Source organism: Pezoporus flaviventris, unplaced genomic scaffold (assembly GCF_033815535.1).
Source record: "Pezoporus flaviventris isolate CSIRO_AGI_PZ_B2104156 unplaced genomic scaffold, CSIRO_AGI_Pfla_v1 ptg000013l, whole genome shotgun sequence".
NCBI classification, from domain to species: domain Eukaryota; kingdom Metazoa; phylum Chordata; class Aves; order Psittaciformes; family Psittacidae; genus Pezoporus; species Pezoporus flaviventris.
This window is the reverse complement of record NW_026892561.1, coordinates 22729049-22751651: the sequence shown is the minus strand read 5'-3', so window position 1 is coordinate 22751651 and position 22603 is coordinate 22729049. Positions and strand designations below refer to the sequence as shown.

Sequence of the window (22603 nt, the reverse complement as noted above, 5' to 3'; positions counted from 1 at the left end):
ATGGGGTGAGGGATGATTGGGTCATGCTTTCAAGCAACCAAAGACACAGAGCTGAGCCACTCATTACATTACACAAGTGGAGGTGTTCAGCAGCTCATCTGGGAAGCTTGCACCCCCAAAATACATGGCAAAGCAGGGACTCTGGTTGGGCTGTGCCTTAGTTCTTCACATGCGATGCAGAGCTCATGAAGCAGCCAGCAGAGCCTGGTGGTGGTTGGACTGCAGCATCACAGCCTGGGGTGGGCTCAGGGTACTCACACAGGGACCACAAAGCACAAACAGCTGAAAAGCACCCATCAGAGGGCTTCTTTTTTGAATTAAATTGTTCTAAACAAAACACTCGGGTTTCTCCTAGAAAATTACTTTGGAAAGCAAAAAACAGATAATTTTTTTTTTTTTAACAGAAAACTTCAGAGCACTGAAAACAATGACATGTTTTTGTCAAGTTTAGGTTTTTCCTAGACTCACTTTGTGAGAAGAAACAGTAACTGTTCTAGTTTTCTTCTTCATCATTTTCCTTTTTTAGTGTTTTACCAAATTCACCTTGATTTTCCTGGAAATCAAGGAATTCGCAAGGGAATGGAAAATCCAATTCCTCCCTACCCTCTGCTTATGGCATAAGGGGAAGGAGCCCCCTCACAACTGTGATGGGATGGGAGGAACTTCTCCTTTTCTTTATTGTGAGAGAGGCAGCCCCAGGGCCACAGATAAAGGTTGCCCCGACACAAGAAGACTGTCCCACTGGGTGACTGAACACATACTGTTTGGTTATTTGACCCCAGCCTAACCCTGCAATAGCAAAGCTACTTCCCACAAAGCAGGCTGAGAGCTGAACTCCAACCTCAGTGACTTAAGAGTAACATTGACATCCCAGCCTTCCCTTGGGAAAATATTTCTCATCCCTCTCTTAACAAAGGTTACCCTCTGCTCAGTGCTTCATTGCATTCCTCCTCTGCATCTCCCCTGGAGCACTGAACCAGAGGAGGGTTTATGTTTCTGAGGCACTCGGTCATCGCCCTCCCTGCCCTTGCTTGGGCTTTGCTGAGCTGAAGTCCCCATTTAAAGAAGATCCTACCCTCCAGTTTCTCCCCTACACTAGTGGCTCTGAACTCACATCCTGACAATTAGCTTTGCCAGCTAGTTCAGCATCTCCACATCTTTTTCAACGTGGTCCCACTTTGGGAAAGCTGCCAAGCTGCTTTTATTTCCAACTGAAGCTTTTGTTAAAGCTTCCCACCTAGGCTCCTAGGTGACACTCACTCTTACCTTTCTGGGTTTCACAGTGTCTGGATCCATTGTACCTTCCAAGAGACCCTCGTAATAACTTGCATTCTCCAAGACATCTTCATCATCCGGGTGGAAGAGGAGGTAGGACTTGGCACACTCCAGGGCTTTTATGTAGTCACCAACTGAGAGACAACACAATCATTATCGGGGGGGCAGAGGAGGAAACAGCCCTGCCAGTAGTGCTGGGGGCTCACAAGGAGCATGGCAGGGCAGAGCTGAAGAGGGCAGCTGCAGAGAGGGAAGGCATAGCTTGAGCTCTCCATCAGCTGAAGGGTGAGCCCCATGCTTTACAAGACTCTTTTGATGCAAATTTGTCTTAACTGCTCCATTTCACCAGCAGGGAAACTGAGGTACAGACACACAACTTCTCTGTGGTCAAGCAGAGGTCAGACGGGATCCAAATTGGATACAAATGGACAGGCAGAATGTGGATGCTGTCCAGCAGCAAACTGCTTCTCTTCTGTGCAGCATCTTTCAGGGCTCTGGGGCAGTTTACCCACCACATTAAACCTCTAACTGGGCAGAGGAATAAAAAAGCCTGTACACCACGCACAAAATGCTTCTGACTCCTCCAGCTTTCTTCCCATTGCATGGATGAATGAAGAAGCTTTATGTTTAAGTAGCAGTTCTGCCCCTCACTCATTCTGCCCTTTTCGGGAAAGAACTCCTAGCAGAAGCCTGAGATAGCAGAATTCTGCTGAATTTTTTTTTTTCTATGTAACAGGACACAATAGAACACCATACAGGACCACACAGCTGGCAGTATATTATAGCACTGCCAGCTCCTGATATTTGCAATGTAGCTAACTCCTGCAGCTTTACTGTGAATCTTAAAATATTTGGTAATCAGTAAAAATTGGCATCTTGGAATAAGCTTGTCCTAACTTGTGTATCTATCTATAAATATAATAACTTAGAAAATGCATCCGTTGGTTTCAGATAATGTGAAACATATAAACCCCCAGAACTTTAATGTCAAAGGCAAATGAAACAACCCTAAAAAAGCATTCATTATTTAAAGAATAAGAATGTTTAAATTAAAGGTTGGACTTTTAAAACCTGTCTGATGACTTTAAACACTTTTACAGAAATGCTTAATTGCATTTCAGTCAACCTGATATTTGAAGAGCAAATTTCCAATGTCCTTTCCTTACTGACTCTTTCAGACCATGCCACTGCATCACAGTAATTTGAACATCATGTAGTAATACCCTGATTTCCCCATAAAACAATTTAAACTTGCATAAAAGGTAACAAAACTCTGAAAGCACTATGAGGAACAGAAAGACAGCCTTTACCTCTGTAATAGGCAAACTGCAAGTAGTCATAATGGAGGGGAAGGAAATTTTCAATGGGTGAGATTCGGCCAGAACGTGTGGCGAGTTCTCTGACACAGTCATGTTTGCAGGCCAGGACTTGCATGTAGTGATCTGCCAAGAAAAGGGGGAGAAAACAGACTGAAGTGAGAAGGATGGTGAAGGTGCCGAGACGAGGACAGAGAGAGGTTAAATATCCCTGGCTGAAGGACGTGCAACTTGCGCTGCTCTGGTCCAGCAGGTGACTGCACACCTAAAGAGCTCAGGCTCTTTTCCAAAGCCAACGGAGAGTTGCAGTCACACTTTTGCCCCCTTTGAGAAATGTCTTTCTCCTTCTGTCAACTGTAGAGGGAGCTTGAGCATCTCTTTTGTGTTCCAGGAGCTGCTGCTTCATCCCAGGAAAGACGGATGGGTGCAAGGACGTGCAGGTGCCAGGTAGCTCTTCAACCCCAAAAGCCAAACCAAAGGTGAGGACACCCACAGAGCAAGCAGAGACAGGAGGACAGGATGGACACACGTGCTGCCACATGAAAGCCATCCTCACTCTCCCTTACTTCAGCTCATCTTTAATCGTCTCCTTTCTGCAGCAAGAAAGTTCCTAAGCGCACAGGGAGGCTTAAATGAGAGGGGTTGGTTCAGCTTTTCAAGCATGGCAAAGCAAGGCACTTGCAACTCAAGTCTGAAAGGTCTAAGGTGTAAATATCCCCTTTTGCTGTTTCTCAAAGATGAGAGATCTCCCAGGGAAAAACAAACACGTGTTAAACATCTGCCATTACCAAAATTTCTTAATTGGTGGGAGTCCACAATATAGGCATTGTATCAGCTGTACAATTTCAAAGCCAATGCTGACATCTGATTCCAGTTTGGAGTCTTTGCTGCAATATACTTACAAATGGACTTTACTTGTTCTGTCTTCGTACACCACTAAAAACCTTAAGAAACAAACATGGGCTTAAAAAAAAAAGAAGTGTGCTCAGCTACTAAAGCATTCCTCAAAGCAGCCAAGAAAACAGCCTGAGGAATTTGCAATGAAACCAAGTGGCAATTCAGAACAGTCCCCATTTGCTCTGGGCGGGTAGTCTGGGTAAGTTACCTGATTTACCATACACATCCAGGGTATTACATTAGGAAAAGCAAGCAGGAAAAGGACATAAATAAAGTTGTTGTAATTTAAACCTATTTAAGCATCCTAGACCTGAAATAATCTATCACTGAGAAGCACTGCTTTTTCTTGGTACTGTCAAGGTGCCCTTGAAACTGCCTATATAGACAGGAATCAATTCACTGAAATGCAGCAGTCCCTATGGTGGAGAGGTGAACCCCACACAGCAGCACTGCAAATCAGCTTGGAATTGAAAAGACAAATTAGTTTTGAAGAAACTTACACTCTCTTTTCTTGTTGTATTAGTGTTCCTACTCCCTTCTGAAACATCTGGGTCTGACTGCCCTGGACCCAGGAGTTAACTCTGGATTATGTTGTCCTGTAAAGAACCACTTAGTTGCATTATGTATCTTATGTACCTCTGTGTGCCCTCACTTCCCTGCTTCTTTGGGTGCCTTAATGGCCGTGGGATTTGGAGTTGTTATTCCCAGGCATATTTGGCCAAACCAAGACACAGCACTTGCAGAGACCAACCGGCTTGTTCTCTATCCCAAGTAATGTGTTGGGTTGATGACCACCACACCATGCCCGTATCTGTGCTCCGGCACAGAAATATCTTCTCTGCGCACTGGAGCAGCAGACTTGTACAGCACAGAAGCAATTTAACAGAGACCTGTTTGATGAACAGCAGCTTTCAGTGAGAAGGAAGGTGGGTTTTCTTTGCCAATAAAGGCTGATCTCTTGGAAGGCTTGATATGGCACTTGGTGTCCTGGTTATGGCTTTAAAAGCAGGCATGACCAGCTGCCAGATACACTGGTACCAGGTCAACCCTTACAACACTTCTGAGATTTTCTGCATGGGTAAGTAAACCCAACAAAGGCAGCTTCCCATCCGGTATGTTGGTGATTTCTCATCTTGATTGTTTCAATTAGATTTCCTGCCTTGACACAAGCAAAAATTAGGCAAAGCTGAAAAACAGTTTGCAAACAAATGAATTATTTTCCACACAAGAAGGAAAACTGCAGAGCTTGATGTAACTCCAAGGCCATGAGCAGATAGAGAAATAAGATTCCTGTCATCAAATTTTAATTTATTGCTCTTCTTTCCTTACGACTAATTAAATGTAATCTCATTTCTGCTGTGAATGAACTGTTTTAATCCCCTCTGGCTCAGAGCCACACATGCAAATCTGAAGATTACACAGCAATGTTCAATTCTCTCCAGAGAATTCAGTCATGATCATAATTAGGTGGGCCTCCGCTAATGACAAATCCATGCGTTTGGATAGAGAGGAAATCTATGTTGGGAGTCTTTTTGGCAACTTTCCTGGTCATCTGGAGTATGACCAAGAAGATTCTGCTGCTCTCTTCATATGCATTGAAAAACAGCGAAAATAAAAACAGAGGCCAGCAATATCTAGATTTCAGTGAGGTATGTGAGACTGTGTACAGGGGAAATGGAGGCAGTTTATGTTAAAGCACCTATACTTCCAGCTCTTACGGACAGCTGCAAGTGCTCCACACATCTGGAAATGCAATTTTTCTGGCCCAGCTCTTATTCAGGACCAAAATGAGATGTTCTAGTTCCCTGTCCTCTGGATTTGCATTTTCTGGCTTTCCAAGTGCCTCCTTCAGCATTACTTACCAGCAGCAGTAATGGAAGGGAAGACACTTCACCAAATCTAGCCAAAGGCCCAAACTCAAACATATTCCAGGGCCAAGGCTGAGAACACTAAAGATGCAAAAAGATCTCACCTGCAATAGCTTCGTAGAGGCCAGCCTTATATTCCAGGTACTCATGCTCCTCAAATCTCTGTGGTCCCTCACACATGATCTGGCAATCTTCGTCCTCGGAGTAGTACCCTTTCAATGCACTCTCCAAGAAGTCAATGGCCAGCTCATACTCCTCTTTGTCATAGTGCTTTACCCCAGCACTGTAGTCTTCCTGCAAAGTAGGTAGGCAGAAGACAAGACCATGAGTGGGCTATGCTGCTTGGACCACAGCATCCTGCCCTTGCCAACTGCAGGTGCTTCTCAAAACAAGCAGGCAGAGACAGAATAATCTCCAAGTACTAGACACAAGCGGTTGCACCAAACCATGTTTAAGCCATCAATGGACTTTTGGACCCGTGGGACCTTGTTAACCTGCCTAAATGCTCTTCTGAACTCCTACATACTTAGGGAAACCTCAGTGCCACCTCTAGATTATGCATTATTTGAAAAAACATTTCTTAGTTTTTATCCTCCTACCCAGCAATCACACTGGATGCCAAAGGAAAAGACTGATCTTGACCCAGGCACATCTCTTAGAATAGCCCCTACAGAGCACCTCCATTAATTACACAAAAAGAGCCACTCCTGCTTCCTTCTGTTGTGAGAAATCACAAAGCTGGGGGCAGCCCTGGCATTTGTGCTGGGCTTTCACTTTGGGGAGGTGGAAATAGATGCCACTCTCCTGCCTGACACCCTGCACCCTCACCAGCAAAGCCACAAGCACATATCCTGCCCAGGTGGGAGAACCCAGCTCAAAAGATCCACAGCCATGGATGACCACGGAGTTCCCTGAAGGGAGGAACAGAACAGTGTGCCTTGAAAAAGAAGGAGCTGGCTTGACTTAAAGAGAGCTCGGAAAGGGAGAGTTTGTTTTCCTGTATTGTAATATGGACCTTGGTAAGAATCTCCCCATTCAAAGATGGTGCTCTCTTAATCTCCTACATCTCCTCTCTCCATGCTGCCTGACACTTAACCCAGGCACCTCTTTAGCTCAGACTCACCATGTGCTGCTTGGCCTCCCGGTCAATCAAGCTGACCTTCCCTGCTGTGCTCTTGTAGTTTTCAATGTCCTGCTGTACCTCCATGTGCTCAGGGTTTGCCATGAAGAAGGTGTGAGCTGCATTTGCTGCCTCCTCGAGCTTGTTCAGCTGTAACAAGATAAGAAAGATCAAGTGAATCTGTGATGTAGGATAGTGAACACAGCAGTTTATGCCACACCTTCTGACACCTTTATCTCTGACACCCTTTTGACACCACTGGTCTGGGCAGTAATGGGATAGTCAATGAAAACCTGTATACAGAAGCTGCATCAAGTTACTTTGGATTTAGAGGTTCAGAACTGAGACAGAATCAGTTTCACCCTGGATAGAGCTTCACAAACAGACAAAAATGCTAGGGCTAAACACACCCACAGCAGCTGCTGGACAGGAGCAGGACAGATGTTCAGGTGAAACATCTGCATGACTTATCAGGAGAGAGAGGGGCCGCTTCCATGGTTAATGCACTTGTTCCTGAAAGGAAGCTACCATCACTGACTATCAGCAAGATGCAGTCAGGCCACTGGGATCGGTCTGCAGTCTGAGCAGGCTCACCCAAGCTTGTTAGCCTGAATCAGGCTAATGCCAGCCTTGGCAAGGCTATGTCCAAGTACTCCTTGATAGCAAAATTCAGCCTCAACCCTGTGCCACTACTTCTAGGCTCCTGAGGCACGAGAGCCAGTGAGCTTAGGCATACTTATGCTATGCTGCTGTCATAGTACAGCAGCTCACATGCAGAAATCTGCACGTGTACCCATAAGACAACCCAAATGGCAAAATGATGAGAACTGAAAAACCAGCCAGGCATATAGTAACTAGTTTAATCTCTGACCTATGTTTATCCTTAGAGATGTGATTGAACTGTCAGTCATCTGAGCAGCCACCTCCTCAGCAGGTGGCTTGTTACCTCAGCAGAAGTGTTTGCAACCATTTTAAAAATTAAAATACACATCCAATTACACATTAATGCCCATTGAACCAAGTGGGATTGGCATCTGGGTGAAATCACAGGGCCTTCTCCTTGAGGGATGCCCTGACATATATATCCTATAGCAATGTTGCATGAGCGGCTTATGAAAGTGATGAAGTGCTAAGGGAAAAAATGCAAAGGATTTGCTCAGGGCACTTGGCTGCAGTAACAGCATAGCAAAACCTCCTTTTTTATGCTGAACATTGCTCTGAGCAGGAACGGCTGGAGTGGGGCAAGAGTAACAGGTTTGATTTGGCTGGACAAAGGAGAGTCCCCCTGAAAGCCCCAGGCCAACACCAAATCACTCGGCAAATCTGCTCCTATTTGGAAAGCGGAGCTGTCTGCCAGCACTAATAAAATACCCAAGTTGTTTAAGTGGCAGAATGATGCCTCCTTTCCTACTGCACATAAAGCTTGGCAAGACTTCGGGAAAAACAGGTGAAGACATGCATTATTTTTGCAAGGTAACCTTCTCTTAGGGCAGCATGGAGGATGTGTGTGTGTTTTGGCTGTGAAGGAAGGAGCCGATGCCTTTTGAATCTCCACTCTCAAACAAAATTTCCAAGGCACATATTAAAAAATTATTGTAATGGGTTTCCTTTGACTTTTCCTCAAAACAAGGTGGAATTAGAAATGCAACAAGCTGCTGAAAACAACTTTTTTCCATTAAAAAAAAAAATAAAAATTGATGTCAGTGACTGGGAGCCCAACTTAAAGTTGAGGGAAGCTTGAAAGATGCAGAGCACATCGGGACATGTATTTAGCCTCCTGGGACTCAGTGTATCCCCCAGAGAAGTGCCCAGTGCTTTCATCTGGGCTGTTTAGATTAGGACAAGTGCAAACACAGTCTGCAGAACAAACAAGGGGGCTACCATGAGTCAAAATGGTGGTGACTGGAGACATCACGGCTGTTCGAAATCCCTGGCTGAGCTTGACAGGATGCCTGTGTGATTCTGATTAGGGAGACACTGAATGGGACTAGACACACAACTATTACCAGGGGAGTTGTGAAACTGGCACTTTTATATCAGATGAGCCATTCTGGACGTGCTTTCACATTGCTTGCTGGGGCATGGAGACATTTTGAAAGCAGGTGCCTGGATACACGAAGACCTGCTGGAGGAAAAGCCCAGCCATTGCTGCAGGGCCAGATCCACTCCAGCAGAGCCAAAATCACTTGTGCGGTTCCCTAAAAGGCAAGGTCAAAGCTGGCCAAAGAAGCACACATGAATACCCCCAAAAGGAAGATGAAAGCTCTGGTCAGAGAGCATCTCAGCCCACTCCCCAGATCTGCCCTTTGAAACCAAAGAACCTCTGTGCTGCAATGCCCACAGAAATGCAAAAAATTTGCCTTGTGTAAACTTCAGAAGTTTTTCAGGATTAGCTCTGCGCTGGCAACACATGCAGGGAAGCCAGCTTTTACTGCAAAAACAACATCGGTTCCAGTCCTTCTCTTGGAGTTTTCCTAGGAACACCACTCTTCAGAATAACCTCCTGGCTTCCCAGGCAAGCAAAATGACTGTAAGTAATTTTTTTTTTCAGCTCAACACAAAAAAACCTCAAACCTCTTCAATGTGGATTTTTTTTTTTTAAGAGCCGTTCCCATTCAGAAACATGCATCCCGTCTTGAAAAAGCTCGTCTCATAGTAATCCCATCCCAAAAAAGGTCATCACAGCTGGATAGCATCTGATATAGGATAAAGGATGGACCAGAGCATCTCATGATGGGAATTTTCAGGTCATGCTGAGTGTAGGTGGGACTGGCACTGCCGCCGGTAATTAGAAAGGTTGAGATGGGGCAACAAGTTTGCTGGAGACACATGAGCTGCTGACCTAATCCAGAGGACTTCTATTAAGCCACTATTTGAGCTGCTCAGGAGAAGTGCATTCTTCCATGCCACATCACAGATGTCTATTCACAGGCAGTATCCTGTCTGTGCAGACTTAAAAGGGACCAAATACATCTCAGCAAGCGACTGGTCCCTGAAGACACAGCTGCAATTGCCTGTTGTGGGATGTTCTATTTTCCTTTGGTTCTAGCTCCTTTTCAGAAAGCTGACAAAAACTCTCACAGATCCTAGGATGGGCTTAGTTCTTCTTGGATAACATCCACTTCTGTGAGATAGGAAGAGTCTGATTTCTAGATACAATAGAAAATGTCTTTCCCACCCTTCAAAAAAGGCTCATGCTGTGTATAGTCCTCCTGACTCTTCATAGCAAAGATGACCTTTGAGGGTTGCTACGTGGACTCAAAGCAGAACATTTCACCTCAACACTTTTCAATGTGTCATGTCCCATATTTGTCTCAAAAACATGCAAGTAACAGAAAGAAGCCAACAGCTGCCAAATTTAGGGGAGATTTTCAGTGGATGTGTGTATACAAAAGCGAATTCCTAACTGGTAAGACACATTCAGAGTCAAGCACTGACATTAATTATGAAACACTCTGGGGAAACTTTAGCCAAAACACTTTGAATTCACAAGGAGCAGGATATTTTGGTTTTTAAAGGTCTGGGCTGGGACTCAGGACACCTGGACTCAGTTCCTGGCCCTGTCACAATCTTACTGTGCAGTCATCGGAAAAAAACATTTTGTTTTCTTTGTGCCTGATTTTCCATTGTTTTAAATGAATAACAATAAAAATAATAGCATTTTTTCCTACAGGGCAATCATTTTGTTTATTTAGATGGCAAGCAACTCAGGGACCATAAGCATATGCAAGCATGTAACACAAGGGGATTTTGATGGTTGTGCGACCACTGCTGAATGAAAATCTGCAAGGAGAAAACGACAACTGTAGAATCACAACCTTAGTATGTGCTCTAAGGTCTGCTTGTTCACCCCACTGAAATGATATTGCTGGGCTATAGCTGCAGCTTTGCACTAAACCCCATGTAATTTGCCCAGAGATGACACACAAAATCAACACCAGCACTGAGAGAACCCCAGGAACTCTGTCTCCATTTTGATCTTACCATGACAATGGCTAGAGACAAGAAGGGGAAATCACCCTAATTCTGGGTTTTCATGCTGAATTTTTTTTCTTTGTTCAAATGTTAGGATTATTTCATTTCACAGAAAAAGAGGACAATTATTTTAAGCAGCAAAACCTCAAATTAAGGAATTTCAGCAAACTGCAAATGCTCGGTTTCATTCACATCTGGGACAGTGCTGGCCTGGACTTCAATGTGGCTGCAACTTCCAATTTCCAGTAGTGGCTTGGATTAGGAAGGCTGTTTTAACTGGAACATTAGACAGAACCATAGGCTGGGGAAAGGACCTTGAATGAACATTTTGAACATCACCATACAATTGACTCCAAGTCTCACTGATAACCATTGAGAAAATGGAGCTTTCACGGGCTGTATGATGGAACATGAGTTAACAGTTCCTTAATAGCTTATTGTCATTCTGGTAACTGTGGATCTATCTGTCAGCCAGTAAACTCCATGCTGAGCAATCTGATTTGTACCTGTAATGCCACCGTCACAAACCTGCCATGCTTAGGAAATAAACTGTCTCACTGGAACATGTCTAACCTTCTGTTTGATTTTATCGTAACCTCAGCAGCTGCATCCCTCAAAGAGAGACATAGAGCATATATCTCATCACTAATGCTCACATGAAAACAGCTCAGACTGGCTCATCATCACGTGCAGGCATGTGCTCCGAATTCACACTTGCCCTCACTATGTGCAGATGAATGAATTGCGACTAAAGCCCACCTCATACCAGGTGCTCAGAAAGGTTGCATAAACCCTACGCCACACACCACCGCCGTGGTTTTAGTTATAATGACCCTAAACTTGCAGCCCTTGAAGTTTGTTCTCTGATGCTTAGCAGTGGGGATAATGAAGTGGAATGGGCAGTGTACCAGGTCTATGAAATGAACATTAGACAGCTTTACAGTCTGCTTGTGCAACCACCACCACTTCACTTGCACACTGACATAGTGCCATTTATGGGCAGAAGAAGCTGTAGCCAAAATATCTACAGTTACTGAGGTGCTCCCAGTTTACCTTGAAGTTTTCTTGGCAAGAACAAGGATAAAAGACGTTTTTCTGGGAGGAAAAGAGAAGAAAGGCTTACACACTGAAAAATGCATCAGATACCTCAAAACCCCAGCATTTCTTGCCACATCAAGACTGGACCTACCTGCACAGTTAATTGCTGAGTGCCTGAGCTTGGCATGGAGACTGAGAAAAAATTTCAGACTATTTGGCTGACCTAGAAACCAAAGTCTCAAACAACTGTTCAATGGTTTGCTGAACAGATACTGTTTTTTTAAACTTTTCCATAGGTCCACTGCTGCTGTGCTGTATCAGAGGTTTAGTGCACTGTGCTCTGCAGAGGAGGAACACTCTGGACTTGATAAACATAGATAACAAGGAAAACAAAAGGCTCAGTGTCACGAAGGATTAATCTCATTGAGTCTATGGAGAGTTTACTGCCTGGGCAAGCAGAAGCAAGTACCAATGAGATGGCTACAAATAGCATATGACTTCCTCTCAACTATTTTACTATTGCAATTAGAGAAAGAATAAAGTTTCCAGAGAAGTTTTCCCTCTGCTGATGGGATTGCACATTTACCAAAATGTGCTCGAGCAGTCTGACACCCACAACAGCAGCCGCTGACCCTGCAAAACACTAAAATCAGAGAGAAAGGCAAGCATATGTCCAGAAAGAGCCTTACTCAAGTGTAGGGAATAGGTACCAAGTGACAAAGATGTGAAGCTGCCTTCGAGTTCATTAGCACACCATCCCCTGCTCTCCAAAGAGTTTACTAGTTTTTTGTCTTCCAATTCAAGATAAATATGGTTGGACCCTGTCCTTGCTGCTACTGTGACAGGGAGCAATAGCGGTGCTTTCCTGGAGGCTCCTCATGGATCTTTTCAGAGGTCTTCTCCATTTCCAAAATGCAGGCAACCTCCTTTCAGTGTGCTTTGTACACTTCCTCTCAGACCAGCCCAGTGTGCCCTGCTGCTCACCAGTCACTCTGGAGGACCCAGATCCAAACCAGAACAAATTTGGAGAATTAGTACAGGGAAAACTTCTCATCACAAAGGAAAATTAGGAAGGGTTTGGGTTTTTCCGTTATTCCAACAAGCGATTCTTCTCTACACAAACACATGCAGAATGGTAGGTATTTGGTCAAAAGAGCTGACTAAACATTGAATTAGTCTCTCGAAAATGGCAGATAATTAGGAATTTAAAACCAAACTAAACAAACCACTTGAGTATTCTTCATGAAACGAATTTTTTCAATTAACCAAGGACAGAAATCAGATTTCCTAACAAATCCCTCACTTGAGCCATGCTGACAGTATTTTATATAAGTATACATGTGTACGTTCCCAGCAGACTGATGACATCACCCCACCCCACCCCGCCTGAAAAGGACATTTTGCACTGAGAAAGCAAATTAGACTGAGACACTTCCTTCCTTCTTTCCCTCTCCAATGTGCTTCTCTTAAACCGTTTCCAAACAGGTAAGAACGAAGATTTTCACACGTTTCTGGCTGTGCATTGTGTGCTTCAGTGCATACATAATCTAACAAATACTGCACACGGAGGAGCGCGTTACTCACAAGTGACTTGCAAAACCACTTCCCAGCAGGAAAGACCCTTCCCACATAAATCCACATAGCAGGCAGTGGGAAGTGTGTTTGTGTTTACTGAACCTTCGATCTGACTGATTGTGAAAACACTGAGACAGATTTTGTCCTGTGTAAGCACTCAGTTCCAACATACTCTGATGACAGCTAATTTGCCTATGAAACAGTATTTGCAGACAAGTAAAAATTCCTAGAACATGCAGCATGGGCTCTCCTGGCAAAAACCAAACCCCTTACAACTGAGATTTTAAAGCTTGGGCAAGAAATCTCTTGTAGATGGGATTCTTCCTTCTGTGCCAGTAGGTGACAGGCAAGATCACAGATAGGAGCTGGCAGTACATAGATTTCAGTACACTACTCTGTACAGAAAAAGGTCACTTCTATCAGCTGATACCTGACCATTTGTCCCCTTCCCTCCAGCTGCAAACATAAAACCACGCTGCCAAGACACAATGGCCATGCCACAGTCAGTGGTGCGAAACCCCCTGGCTCTGAGCAGGTCCTCCAAAAGCTGTGTCTGGCTAAAAATGGGCTCTTTCTCTATTTTTAAGGATGTCAGCATGATTTGAAAGCTAAGCAAGAGCTTATAATTTTCACTGGAAGAGGTGGAAAGTATTCAATGCTCAGGAGTCTGTGCAGATAGTTACCCATGAGGCTCCTACACCCCAGAGTTCTCCTTGGTCAGGTAATTAGAGATAAGCCAGTGGCCTTTGGAGATGAGTAGCATGGGAGAAGCAACACACTTTCAATCTAATGGCAACAAGCAGTGGTAGGTACTAAAAGATGTGGGGTATAAAATCAGCCAGGATTTCCAGAGCAGAAGTTTCCTTGTCCGTGTCCTTCCTCCTGTTGTTATAGCATCCTCGCGGCAGTCCCTGTCATTGCACACCCAGGATAAGCCCATACATTTTGAACTAATGAAATGGAGCAGCTGGGTACAAGCTCTACGTGACTATCCCCTTCTCACAGACCACCAGCCAGAGTCCCATGGGCTGCAGGCTGTTCAACAAATAAAGAGCTTTCATCTGATATATTGACTGATAACAGACAGAGAGACCTGACCAGGCCCCTGCAGAGAGTCTTGGAAGTACCTGGGAAGAAAGAGGTGAATCTTACTAAAACTGCTGGCAAAGAGAGAGGGAGACCTTTGCCCATGAAGGGAGGAAAGTCGAGGCTGGAATGCTTCAATCTCATTTAAGTTAAAACCCATTGAATGCTTTTAGGGAAAAAACAGAACAAACCAAAGTTGTCGGGCAATTAAAAGGGCTGTGGGGTGCATCAAGTAAGCCTGAATCACAGGAAGAAGCAGACAGGGCATGCTCTCCAGCAGCAGAGGTGCCACAGGTACATAACAATATTCTACATTTCCACAAACTCTTCCAGCCTTAGGAAACCAAAGGCATTTGATTTGGGCCAAGAACAAACTTATCTCTAATGAAATAACTGAAGCAAAGTGATGACACAGACATGGAATGGAGAACACCTGGGAAAGGATCACTTTTTTATAGTGTCTAAGATCCCAACACAAGTATAATCCACAACACAGAAACAAACTTAACAGTGTTTATTCTAAGGAGGTTGAAGGCCAAAGTACGCTGCAGCACATCTTTATCAAAAGACTTGCTATCAGTAAAGCATTTCATTAAACAAAGTGACACATAACCTCCTCTTCCAATGAGGGGATGAGAGTTATACTTTTGTGACTAAGTTGATTAACAAATACACAAGCGATGGTGAATAATCTGAGAGCTGTGTATGACAGGTTGATGCCATGCATGTACCCACAAGAATAAGGCAACACAGCTTATTCTGACAAACTTCTGGATATCAATACTTCTCCTGGGAGCGGACAGATGGCATTTGTGCAGTATGTTTGCAAGGATGCAGAAAGCATATCAAAGACTGGATCCAAAATTAGCAGAACCGTCACATATTCTTTGTTTCCCAGATTCTGCATTTTCCCTGCATCTTCCCTCTCTGAGACCCATAAAACAGTATCTTTGCAGTTCAGTTAATTTTTTCTAGCATCCTGCCTCCCTGGACATTGCAACTGGTAGTGCTGCACTGGTTGATAACATCAGGCACTGAGTCAGACTCCTGAGCTGTCTCCACACTGGTATCTCTATAGAAATAATTACTAAATCACTTAAGAAAAGCCCAACAGAAAAAATCAGAGGCAAGCAGAAAAATTCTAAACAGCAGAAATTTTCCACCCTTTTCAAAGGTTAGCAATGGCTCAGCACCTTTTAAAAGAGTCAGACATGATGAGTTGTTGAATGCCCTTCATGAGCCAAAGTTTCCTGTGAAAATGCATATGCTTGTCTGCTGTTATTCAGTATCATCCATACAGTTATATGTGCCCTAGAAAACACCTTTCAGAGAGGATGCACAGATTACTCGTGACCATTCTGGAGCATGACTGCTGATAAAATGATACTCCTTTTAGGCAGCGCTCCTCTGATGTAAATAGAATTTTCTCAAACAGCTTAGCTAAGCCCTGTTCCAAGCCTCTCACTACTTTTCCCCCGAGCAATAGAAAGCTCATCTGCTGAAGAAGGTACTGACTGACTGATAGTGATTTCGGTGAGTTTATTTGACTAACAACAGAACATCTGTTTGAAAAGCAGAGTGCAGACCCCTGAGGGTGGGCTGCAAACAGGACTGCTATCTGAGAAAGAGGTTATCTCTCTGTTCCCTGAGCCACAATGGGACAACAAAGGGAGAAACAAACAAGCCATAAATCCCTAGGAGAAAAGAGACTCGTAGCTATTCCCTTAACTCAAAACCCTTGACAGTCTTCAAGGAAATGGCTTTAATTACCATGTTTTTTTTCCAGACACAGTATTTCTGGAATTCCTTTTCTAGGGCTCAAGTCATAAGCTAATGGATCACAATTTGCAACTGCTGAATGTTTGGAAACCATCATGGTAGTCATGGTAGGGCACTGCAGACCTGACTGGATAAAGCATCAGATCACTATTCCAATTCAACATTTTAGCATTTAGTGAAGACTGAAGATCTACAGATCAGGGGTGGGCTCTGCTCACCATGAGAGGAACTAACAGACACCAAGCGAAAGCAAACTGAGCTTATGCCTTAGGTGACCTTGGGTAAAACTGCCCTCTTTGAAAAGAGGCTTTTGTGCTGATCTAGTAGATTCACCGCTACTGGGCCAGCACAAAGATGCCACATTGGAAGCAAAGCTTGTAGAGAAAGAGAGAAACTACAAGGAGGGAAGTGAAAATTATTCTGCACTATCATCTCAGCTGGTCTGGAATGCAAAGGAAAAGTCTTGCAAGGGGTACTACCTTTTCCCCAGCAGTGGCCAGGGGTGGACACTCATGGGCAGAGAGTAAGGGCATGGCAGGTATACAGTGACCCTCACACCCAGGGTATTTCAGGGAAAGCAGCAGCTTACAAGCTTCCTGAATCAGGATTTGACTCCAGACCACTGTGCTTAAAAGCCACTGATGGACCTATCCTCTAAGGTGCTGTGTAATCCTTTCTGGTACACATTTATACAAGCTGCAATAAATAAGGGATTTAGGAGATTTTAAGACATCAGTATATTATTTTCCCCAGAGAAGATGCGTGGCTGAGAAAGACCTACCACTAGGCTGTGTTAGAGTTTTCAGCAGAGGTGGGGTTGCTGCAAAATACACCTGCGAACACATTTACATGCCTGGAAGGCAAGAGCCATTGCAGCACCACTGCAAACTTCCTCAGGCTCCTCCAGCATTTGTTCATTACACTAAAACTCAAACCCATATGAGTAAAACAGGGATGTAAGCTGCTGCTCAGGCTCTTGGTGCAGCTCCAGCATCTCCTGTGGAGTTACACCAGGATGAATTTGGCTCACGCTTCAGTGAGCATGGCCACATACCACTTGGACAATTGCCTCCATACATGACACACACCACAAGTCTCAGCTGGATTTGCTGCTTCTGAAATGAAAACACTTTGCTCGCTTTCCCCAGCCTTAGCTTGGTAATCTTTACTAAACACTTATCAACTAGACGGCCTTCGTTTCCTGAGAGCCTGGACCTAATTACACCAGGAAACACTCTGCTTTTTCTTCAGACACTGAGAAATGCTGGTTTCTGAGCCCTCCTCCTACAAAATCAAACTTCTGTCTGACTAGTAGCGGATAGGGCTTGGAGGAGGAATGCAGCTAAATCTCAAAAGGCAAACTGCAGTGGTTATTCACAGAGATGCCCTGGCTTCACTCTACATCGTTAATAATAACAATAAAATGTCACATCTCCCCTCCATCCTTTATTGATCTTAGCTGAGCCTTGCAAGGCCCCTGCAAAGAGGTATCACTTTCCCCAGCTTGCAGGTAAAGGGTCCAGTGTTTCATGGCAAATCAGAACCAGATCTCTGGGTTGCCGGCTTCTAACACCATTCCTCGAAGGAGTGAAACAAGCTCCTGCAGCTCCATTTCTTTATCAGGACATTTGATACAGTGGTGGGATGAAGCAGCCTTTGCCAAATGTGCTGCACAAAGAACAGCACTTTCAAAACCCTCCTTTGTGTCACAGGACCAGCTGGGATGTCGAGCTACAATTGCATGCTTGTAATAGAGCTCAGAATATCGCCATCAAATCAAACTGTTGGTTAATTAGTGTATGAAAAAAGCCCTACAAATGCACAGTAATGGAGTTTTAATGCCAGTAGCGCCAAATCGCAAGATCTGCTGTTGCATCAGTTTTATCCTGTGAGCTGCTCAGCCCGTCCCAGTGGGCAGCCAAGCAGCAGTTGTGGTGCCACATCTGATGGAAGCAACCTACAGCAAACCTGCTTGGGCAAGAAAGGCAATGAAGACTTGTGCTAGGGGGTTGTGCTTCCTCTGACTGTGGTTTCCAGACAGTCTCATTATTCCTATTATCCTTGCTCATGACAAAGCCTACAGAAAGTAAGAGCAGAATTGTGGCCCTTCTAGTGCTGCAGTTTTCCCTTTGCATGAATTGGTGAAATGGCATGGATGGGATATGTGAGCTTCCAGTGTGGCCAGTGCATGATCACCAAGGGGTGATCCAGGAGGAAGTGGGCACATAGAATCATAGAACAGAGTAAATGATAGAATAGTTAGGGTTGGAAAGGACCTTAAGATCATCTAGTTCCAATCCCCCTGCCATGGGCAGGGATACCTCACACTAAACCATGTCACCCAAGGCTCTGTCCAACCTGGCCTTGAACACCGCCAGGGATGGAGCATTCACAACTTCCCTGGGCAACCCATTCCAGTGCCTCACCACCCTTACAGGAAAGAATTTCTTCCTTATATCCAATCTAAACTTCCCCTGTTTAAGTTTGAACCTGTTACCCCTTGTCCTGTCACTACAGTCCCTAATGAAGAGTCCCTCCCCAGCATCCCTATAGGCCCCCTTCAGATACTGGAAGGCTGCTATGAGGTCTCCACGCAGCCTTCTCTTCTCCAGGCTGAACAGCCCCAACTTTCTCAGCCTGTCTTCATACGGGAGGTGCTCCAGTCCCCTGATCATCCTCGTGGCCCTTCTCTGGACTTGTTCCAACAGTTCCATGTCCTTTTTATGTGGAGGACACCAGAACTGCACACAATACTCCAGGTGAGGTCTCATGAGAGCAGAGTAGAGGGGCAGGATCACCTCCTTCGACCTGCTGGTCACGCTCCTTTTGATGCAGCCCAGGATACGGTTGGCTTTCTGGGCTGCAAGTGCACGCTGCAGCCAGCTCATGTTCATTTTCTCATTGACCAACACCCCCAAGTCCTTCTCTACAGGGCTTCTCTGAATCTCTTCATGATGTACATGTCTTTCCAAGAGAGAGATTAAGAGATGTGCACTCTGCAAAGGGCTGGTCAGCAGCACATCCCACATTTTTCACTCTGAGTTGAGTGAAAAAATGTTATCTTTTTCCCTCCTACAGCCAGAAGCTGGAAATAAGACACAATCCTAGTACCCTAGACAAAAGCAGTCCACAGACTGAAATCCTGGGAACTGGGATAAACCAGAAGGGAAGCCAATGCATTAGAGCAAATACTTCCCATTTATCTCTCCAGCATTGACCAAGCACCAAACTGGAAGCACCAAACACCCCGAATGAGGCAGAGCTGAGTTTTTTTCTACCACCATCCTCCCTGGCCTACCGTCACAAATACATTGCCAGTGATGCAATGTGGGGGAAAATGCTTAGTCCTTGGGCAGGGAGGCTTCTAAGCCCCGACACAGTGTCCCACACAGACTGCTGCTCAGGCCAGGAACACCTGCAACAGCTGCTTGCAGAGCAGGTCTTTAGAAAAGAGACTTGTGTTTACCACTGAAACAAGCACAGAGACAAAATACACCAATATCTACCTCTGAATAGATAAATGCTTGGTCTGCATGAATTCTCGTACTGAAGGCAGTTATGGATAGAGTCAGGCTGGATGCCAGGTACACAATGAACAAAAATATAGTGTTTAGCTCCAACTTTTGACACCCTCATGGCCCCACTTGCTGGAAACCCTGTAGAGACACACTCCTCCACAGCCTTCTTCACATCAGGGGCTTAAGAGTCTCCATGGTGGTGGATGTTCTTCACTGTTCTCTTATCCAAGTGCTGGCTCCTCCGTTTCTCAGCTGTCAGTGGCACCAGGAAACAACATCTTGAAGGATGCATGTGTCACTTGTAGTCACAACACAGGTGTTTATTCCATTAGTGTTTGCTTTAGTTTGCCTGCCTGGGGTGGATGGGGAAAGCAGCTGTTTGCTGCAACTCCAGTGAAGGATGCCTCTGGAGAGGCAGCCCTGCCTGCAACTGTGGGATGAATAGCACAGAGCCTGCGGGGAGTCGGACACAAATATCACGCAGTGGCACACACAGGCGGTAGTGTCTCCCACAGGGATGCTGGCAGGGATCCCCCCCAAGCACAGGCTGTTATTACTCACATTCTGCATCCTGGCTGCCAGCTGCAGCCCCACAGCTGATGTCACCATGGCAGGCTGAGAAACACTACCTGCTGTCTGGGGCAAAACTGTTTTCTAATATGCAAAAATGAGAAGCTGTCTGCCCTGCTGAGGACACGTCTGAAGTCATGCTCTTGCCAGAAGCCAGTGTTTTCTGAGCACTTCCAAAGGGAGTCTGGTTTTCTAATTCTTGGCTCTGTTCTGAGTTACTGGGAATTCTTCTACCAGTCACTACATATCTCCATGACTCAGTTTCCCTGTTAAACAGGAGCACAAATGTTTTGGCCCTGGCTACAGGGAAGCTGAATGACAGCATTTAAATACCTCAGATGATGTCTCAGGGCTTAAGACATGGCAAGATTTTTCTGTTGATCTTCAAATTATGTCTCCTGTGAGAGCTCACTCAATCCTTTTAAGTGGCTCTTTGTCCCTGTTCCCATCCACACCCTGGCTCCTCTTTGAAAGGCTGTTTATAGAGACCGAGATATAGAAAGAAGTCAAACAGGGTCAGGCTCACTACTGCTTTGCTGCCCTGAGCTGCGGCCAGGGAGGGGTGGTTTCCCGCTCCCCCGGCGATCCACCGGGGAACAGCAGCCCGACTGTCTGAGGAGCCTCCGATGTGGGTGGGTGTCTCCTGCCCCTTCCCAATGAGACGGTTTATCTCCACTGGAAACAGCTGAGACGGAAAAGGTGGATGATGCCAAGATTAAGTAAAAGGAAAATAGCGTCCCTAATCAATCATGCTTGGACAGTGAGGGTTTTATGTGCACAAAGACTTCACTTAAATTCTTTTTTGCATTTATCCACAAGAAAAAAAAGAAGCGGTGGCTGAAAAAATTGCCAGATGTTGATTCACCCTTGCTCTCTCTCTGCAAATGTTTCCATTTTGTTGAAAACCCAATTTGCAAACTCAGGAACCCTCAATTTTTTTTATTTTTTTTTTTAATTAAAACCTGGAAGCATCTCCAATGGCAGCACATGACGTGGATGAAGGCAGAGGAACTCTTCCATCCAGCAGACTTCATGCTACTAATTTCTCTGTGGCCTGGAGCAGCAGAAGCAAACCGGTCACTCTCTTCCCTCTCTGGTACCCTAGATTCATAGAATCAATTAGGTTGGAAAAGACCTTTAAGATCACCAAGTCCAACCATTACCCAAGCACTGCCAGGTCCACCACTAAACCATGTCACTGAGGGCTTCATCTACACAGTTTTTCAGCACTTCCAAGGATGGTGATTCACCACTTTCTTGGGCAGCCTGTTCCAATATCAGTTTAAACCACCCCTGGTACAGCTTGAAGCTGTTATCTCTTGTTATATCATTCATGTTACATCTAACTCCTTTCAGATTGTTGTAGAGGTAGTTGTATGAGGTAGTTGTATAAGGTATTTGTATAAGGTAGTTATATAAGGTCCACCCTGAGCCCTCTCATCTCCAGACTAAACAATCCGAGTTTCCTCAGCCATTCCTCTTAAGGCTTATTCTCCAGACCCTCAAGTGTGGGTTTTCCCTGGCATGGAGAAAAGAATGAGTAAAGAAACAGGTACCTAAATGCAGATTTTTAAGAGAAAATATGTGTAACTACAATAAACTTTATTGGTAAGGATCCTAATCATCATCTCATTCACAGAGGTCCTTTAACTTGCTAGCACTGCAAGGGGAAGAGACTGAAATTACAAGCCACAGAAGGCAGTGAGATAGCCAGAATGTAATGACGTCCTATGGACTCACACCAAACACCTGAGTGGAAATCACAAGCCCTGAGAAATCCCATCAAAACCCACAAGAAGGATTTGCATTTTGCATCCCAGTCCAAAGACAGCATCTTCAGTACAGCAGCCCCTTAGAAACAGCTCAGGAGTCACTCCAGTGCTAACTTTAGAAGACATCACTTAGGAAGTCGTCTATAACTTCAGATCTCATCTCTCATGTGACCCAAAGCACACTTGCTCAGCCTGAGTAATCCACAAAACCTAGAGTCTAACCAGTAGGCATGGCTTCCCAAAAAAACCCCTAAACCTGAGTTCTGTCTGCAGCAGGCAATGGTGCACCACAGACCATGCAGCAAACGATGGGTTTCTCAGGTCCCACACACAACCATGTACCACTAACAACATCTCAGAGCATACCATGCTGCAGAGTGCAGGAGCTGCACCACTGTCCAACATTGCTGCTCTGAACACACACTTATAGCCAGCTATCGATGGATTAAGTATGAGGGGGAGGCCAAGTCACAAGTCTATTGTCTTATTTACTTATAGCCTCCTGGCACATGCACCTAACCATAACATCACATTTAATTTTAGTTTTGTTAAATAAACCAACAAAACAAACAACCCCCCAAACAAACAAACAAACAAAAACCCAACCAAACAAAAAACTTTGGACTTACTTTCCATAGTCCTTCTGTTCTATTTACTACACAACAGCTGTTCATTTCAAGAAGCTGTTGGAAAAACACCCATCTGCTCCCAGCCCAGACTACTGTTAAGAAGCAGAGCATACTTCTCAAACTAAAAAAAATAAATAAAGATGCTTAAAAAATATAAATAAAGATGCTTTAAAAATTACAAATAT

The 22603-nt window shown here is 44.7% G+C and overlaps 1 protein-coding gene across 2 annotated transcripts in view; it reads right to left on the bottom strand.

Annotated features, from left to right (window-relative positions):
- P3H2 (prolyl 3-hydroxylase 2) overlaps positions 1-22603 on the bottom strand; it is an 80314-nt gene that overhangs the window by 9032 nt on the left and 48679 nt on the right. For both annotated transcript variants that reach the window (XR_009743142.1, XM_061452156.1), the window contains exons 2-5: positions 6480-6626; positions 5461-5650; positions 2586-2717; positions 1267-1409 (exon numbers count right to left, since the gene is read on the bottom strand). Coding sequence is in view for 1 of the 2 variants with exons in the window: in XM_061452156.1 (XP_061308140.1) it covers positions 1267-1409; positions 2586-2717; positions 5461-5650; positions 6480-6626 (612 nt within the window). In the remaining variant the exon portion in view is untranslated. The remainder of the gene's footprint in view (positions 1-1266; positions 1410-2585; positions 2718-5460; positions 5651-6479; positions 6627-22603) is intronic.